This window comes from Adiantum capillus-veneris, chromosome 12 (assembly GCF_014529385.1).
Source record: "Adiantum capillus-veneris isolate H3 chromosome 12, ASM1452938v2, whole genome shotgun sequence".
Lineage (NCBI taxonomy): Eukaryota > Viridiplantae > Streptophyta > Polypodiopsida > Polypodiales > Pteridaceae > Adiantum > Adiantum capillus-veneris.
Genome location: NC_140942.1, coordinates 9,140,430 through 9,145,630, shown reverse-complemented (window position 1 = coordinate 9,145,630; position 5,201 = coordinate 9,140,430). Strand labels below are relative to the sequence as shown.

Genomic DNA, 5,201 nt, shown 5'->3' with positions numbered 1-5,201 from the left:
AGCTCCCATGCTTTACACATTATGCAAAATAGACACAAATTTACACAAATTTCACCCCTGCGTCCAATCAATCTAAAGCTTCAAATTTAAAGAGTCAATTGTCATTGTGGAGGCCTTGGGCAAAACCTCACCACTAGAGAGGAGAGATGGTTTATTGCTTCGACTGGCAAAACCCTTGGGAAGTACATAACTTATTATTAACATCCTTAACTTGAATCATTTGAGTGACAGAATCCTTCTTCTATACAAAATAGTTGGCACAAAAAGTTGTCTTCCTAAATTGCAGGAATAACTCTCTTTATTAGAAAGCTTGGTCATTTAATGACTTTTTAAGCATTCTCCCGCTTACAAAAGAAGGGCAGGAAATCGCGAACTTGTTGATTTGCAGTCATGTATCGCACTTTGATTTTCATTTTACAGAAAGAAAAAGAGAACCGCAAGATGAGAGATCGCATTGCTCTGATTAAATCATGGAGGTGTGCATAATGTCTTATTTTTCAGTGACTGATGTAGAGCACCAGGGGGGGTTTCATCCCATGCCCTCAAAACATTTTTGAATGTTAGGGTCTAGGAAGCTCCAAGTTCCGCTACTAAATATTTGGGTTAGGCCTGGAAGACTTCACTGACCATGTTCGTGGATGACATCTCACGACAGCTCCAAACAAATATTGTAAATACTCACCTGCGATGCAATTAGAATCAAGTTAAAAAGTGCTTTTATAGACTCTATAATGGCCACACATTTTCACCCAAGGACCTAATTACTTCTTAATTAAGTCACCAAAAGACCTAAATAATGAAACAGGGCAACTCTGCAAGTAAATATTATAAACGTTCAAACAGCAAACTCCTTTAGATGCTGAGCACACACATACCTCCACAAAGGGCAAAAAGTTCCAATCCCGGAAGACATCCTCGAGGTGCCAAGCCGCAGATGAAGTTACCCTCTTCAGATCTCTAATATCTCATGAATTTTCTGACAACATGAGCAATCATAAGCATATGGACTAATTATTCGGCATCCACGTACTTAACTACAATTTGTTACTTCCTATTGGTGTAGTTCACATTGCACTAGTGTTTAATCAGACATGAAGAAGGCATAGCTACCTGTCATCATAGAAAGGCAACAGCTCCTCTACTTCCACCTTAGCGGGCTTAAAGATGAGAAAATCCTTGAGCTTCTTTCGGCTCAGCACCTCTACATCAGCTGCAAAAACTGCATAAACAGGCCTGTGATCTGATAGCTTTGTCTCTGCTCTCACATAAGCCAGCTGCTTCAGCCCATCACCATACCAGAGTATCCTATCACACCTTCAATGAAGCACATGTCTGTCAGCACCTTTGCTAAAACTTAAAAATGGCAATGCTGCGCAAAAATAATTACCCAACGAGTAAGAAAAAAAAACACTTGGCAAAAGAATCACTCAAAACATTAGGCTCTTAAGACATGCCACATATCAAAGATAGCATAACAGTTGTCACAGCATAACAGCTTCCTCTCAAACTATGAAAACCGATGTAAAACTAGTAAAGGTGATGTTTTTTGGACCACATTTTGGGTTAAGAGTGTCAAGCTACCATGCTGGTGTCCTCTTCTTTCCTCCAAGCTTGACCTTCTCGAGGGTATAGCTATCAGAGTTCGCCCTATATTTGTATGTGGGAGCAAAGTAGATTTTTCCTTCATTCCATCCATTGAATACACGGCCTGCCCTCCGCTGAATTTGCAACTGCCACATATGGAAAGCCCATCAGATGCAAGAAGGCTGAGAAACACTTTACATTGAAATAGAATGTCTTGGCCTAAAGAGGTGAGGCGGATGTGCATTCTTACTTGATCTTTTTCCAAGAGTGCATCCCAGTCCTCCTTAGCAAGTAGAGATCTTGTTACCCTTGGTGATAAGGCCAGACGATAGTTGAGGTCCCCCAACCAAATGACACGACTGCAAACATAAGGAAATAAATGGTCGGGAAAAGAATCAAACAAGGCCCTACACAGAAGTAGCCCAGCATGAATATGCAATGACCTTATACAAGCACAGAACGTCACTTGAATCTTACTCATGCTCCAGGATGGTCTCTGGAAGGCCAGCCCCATTTATGTCTTGAGATCGTCGGAACTGAGTTCTCTTCAAAATCTCTGCAACATCCGTATTCCTCCTGATTTCATCACCATCTTTTTGACCCGAAGCCAAGTGGCTGCATACAAAGCAGAATGTGGTCTGGTGGAGAGACATACTAATCGAAATTGATCCCTGCATTGATAATACAAGAGCATAGATTAGTGAACCCATAACATGGCCATGGAAATAATCTTTTTAACGATTGGTCTGGAGATCTTACCTTGTTGCCAAGGTAACCCATGAGACCACACCCTATGCACGAGACCTTCACATTCCTCACATTTTGCCTCAACTCACTACGAACCCAGACAGAGACGTATAAACCAACCATCTGCTTGCTTGCAACCATGGCATAACGTGATCGATTATGCAGTGGCCGGTGCCCAAGGGATCTACTGTTCAGTGTAGGTGAAAGAATAGGTGTTCCCCTACTGACAAATGAAGTAAGGTTAATTCCACCAAACTCATGTTGGAGGGAGTCTGTGAAATCTAATGCTGAATCCTGCCACATGGAGGAGGGCGTACTGCAACTCCTTCTGAAGCTGCCACCGGTACTGCCTGTGCTGTTTAGAGTCCGTCGGATAAGATGTTGCCACTTAACAGCAGGCAGGTTATTTTCTGAGCCAAGCACATTGCCAGCACTGAGCGGAACAACTTCTTGGAACCTGCAACAAGATCAGTGTTCAGTCAAGCAAGGCAATCCGCAATCAGCTATAATACATGTGCCACTCACATCCATACAGGCTACAAAGCTGATGCTCACGCCTGCTACACAGTATGGGCTAACAAGCATGACCAAAAAAGAATGTATCCAATTGCTCTGTGGGGTTTGCCACTAAAAAATCAGAGTTTCTCACCCAATTACATAAATATCTGCAGGTTCTTTCAAGCTTCCAAGCCACTCGTCTATATCAACCTTATCATTGGGCGCCCTGCCTCCAACATTCCATGTGCCCACAAAGACTCTGGTTGTCATATACCAGAAGACATCAGGCAGAGCGCAATGCGCATACATACATAAAGGGCATTCAAAAAGTGGAGCATGGCATGCATTGAACAAGAAGATCTGCATGTCTTATGCCATTTGCACACCTGAACTGATGAGTATCTGAGAACTTTGACCTCAGGACTTCAGAATCCTTCGGTAGCAATGTGGCAGAGGAATGCCTTGATTGGAAGCCTGTGCATGAACCAGCATTAGTATTCAGCACTTCCAAGAAAATTTTCAAATATGGAGAATTATTGGCAAATGACAAGCATAGCTAGCGGCTGAATTTTCTTCCGATCAGAGCTCAAGACGCTGAAAAGAACGTCCAGATGCTGCCAATTAATACCTGAGGAGTAGGAGCGAGGAAGCGTGAACTCTGTTGCAGAGTAGCTATACCGTCTTTCAAAGTCAAGATCCCACAAATCTGGCAAAGAGCACCAAACATTGTTCAGAACAGTTTTCAAGGCCTCGATTCAGAGCAAAAGGCGAACATTGCTGCTAACCTTGGTAATCTTCTACCTCACTGTCTGTTTCATCCACAATATCAGCTTCGTATCCCTGCTTTTCTCGCTTCTTACTAATCCAATTTTTGAGAGAGATTTTTGGCCAAAACTGCCATTTTGCAGACCAGAAGCAAGTCAAACTAATGAATTGATTGAATCATGTGTGCAGAGCCCCACCATGCGGTCATACTTCAGAGCTTAGTGAATTTAGCATGGCCGGACATAACAGAGTTATTTTACATCGGCAGTCTCAATTACTGGAAGGATCAAACGGTTTGCTGACAATGCCCTAGAACCAAGAGCGTACCTTGTTTCTCTTGTTTTCTTCCACTCTCATCTTTGTTTCACTGGCTCCCACGCATAGCGCCGCGCCTGCAGCTTTCGTCCAGTGACGACGTAGGTACCACCGAGTTGGTGCATCAGCTGGATGGCACCCTTGCTGAACGCAGAAGCTGATGAAAAGCTTTCCTTTTGAAAGTGTCCAAATTTTCAGAGCGTTTGTTGTTTGCTGAGATTTTCTTGCTTATAAGCAGGACAACCCAGGCGGTTGCAGAGAAGACAAGTTAAGACAAGGACATCAAAGGGAAGAGGAGGCAAAAGGAAAGCCTGCCACTACGCAGGGTCGCTCGATTGGCAAGCAAGATACGAAGGGGTTGCTACAGGGGTGCTTTAGCAACACAATGTTGACAAAAGCTAGGCAATGTGGGTAGTGTAGCATATGCTAAAAAGCAGTTGAAAGAGGTAACAAGCCAAAAAGCTAGCTTATCAGAGCGTACGATAGTGTGTATGTATATGTGTGTGTTTGGCGAGGGGTGTGTGCGCGGGCGCGCTCTTCTTCATAGCCCGCACACCAAATGGGCGGTGTGCAGAGCAAAGGGGCATCCCCTCCCTCCACCTTTGCGTCACTCTACCGCGAGAGGCGTGGTTGCAGACATGGAGGGCAAGGCACGCCAAGAAACAACGCAGATTAAAAATAAAATGAAAGCCCAACAGCAGGAGGGACAAGCAAACAGTAAAAAGAGCACGAGAAGATGAAGGGCGACGAAGAGAAGGGGTTAAAGTTGGAGGGGACTCGGGAGGAAAAGCAGGACAGCGCGCGTGTGTGCGATTAGAAGAGTCAAATAGAAAGGCGCCTTCTTGCCTGTGTATATGGGGGGGGGGGTTGGGGGGTTGGGGGGGGGGGTTGGGGGGGGGGGGGGACGGAGGGGGAGAGAGAGAAAGAGAGAGGGTCAGTCTCTCTCTCTCCTCTACTCTCGAGTCTCGAGTGTCTGGGCTCTGCGCGCGCACACACACACGCTCAGCCACAGAGGGCAAATTGAAGAATTGGGCGATCGCCCTTTTGCCTCCTTGGCTCTCCCCCCCCTCTCTCTGCGGACTCTGGAGTCCCCCCTGCGCTGCCCCACTTTGAAATGATGAGAAATCACAAGAGAGAAGAGAGAGAGCGAATGGATTTAATCATGAAACAGTAGAGCAGATCGGATAAAAGGACACCCCTGCATTCAAGCCGCAGCCAAGAAGCCATCAGACCATGCGAGATTCCACAACACACCAATAGAGAGTAGAAGAGAGAGGAGAGAGAAACAGAGA

The 5,201-nt window shown here is 45.1% G+C and overlaps 1 protein-coding gene across 1 annotated transcript; it reads right to left on the bottom strand.

The window, feature by feature from the left end:
* Positions 1–254: 254 nt before the first annotated feature.
* On the bottom strand, positions 255–4,724 carry LOC147445294 (type IV inositol polyphosphate 5-phosphatase 6-like). The gene is made up of 12 exons (XM_086524858.1): positions 3,922–4,724; positions 3,615–3,723; positions 3,458–3,535; positions 3,216–3,303; positions 2,981–3,088; positions 2,344–2,788; positions 2,062–2,255; positions 1,835–1,943; positions 1,582–1,730; positions 1,111–1,314; positions 876–976; positions 255–682 (listed from the first exon to the last, which is right to left on the bottom strand). Exons 1-11 carry the CDS (start codon positions 3,949–3,951, stop codon positions 958–960), a joined length of 1,533 nt encoding a protein of 510 aa, XP_086380984.1. The 5' UTR covers positions 3,952–4,724; the 3' UTR covers positions 255–682; positions 876–957.
* Positions 4,725–5,201: the final 477 nt, after the last annotated feature.

Coding starts and splice junctions, on each gene's coding strand:
- LOC147445294 (XM_086524858.1), bottom strand. CDS start 3,951: ATGAGAGTGGAAGAAAACAAGAGAAACAAG. Junction 3,536..3,614: donor TGAGGTAGAAGATTACCAAG/GTTAGCAGCAAT, acceptor GCTCTTTGCCAG/ATTTGTGGGATCTTGACTTT. Junction 3,089..3,215: donor TCAGATACTCATCAGTTCAG/GTGTGCAAATGG, acceptor TATGACAACCAG/AGTCTTTGTGGGCACATGGA.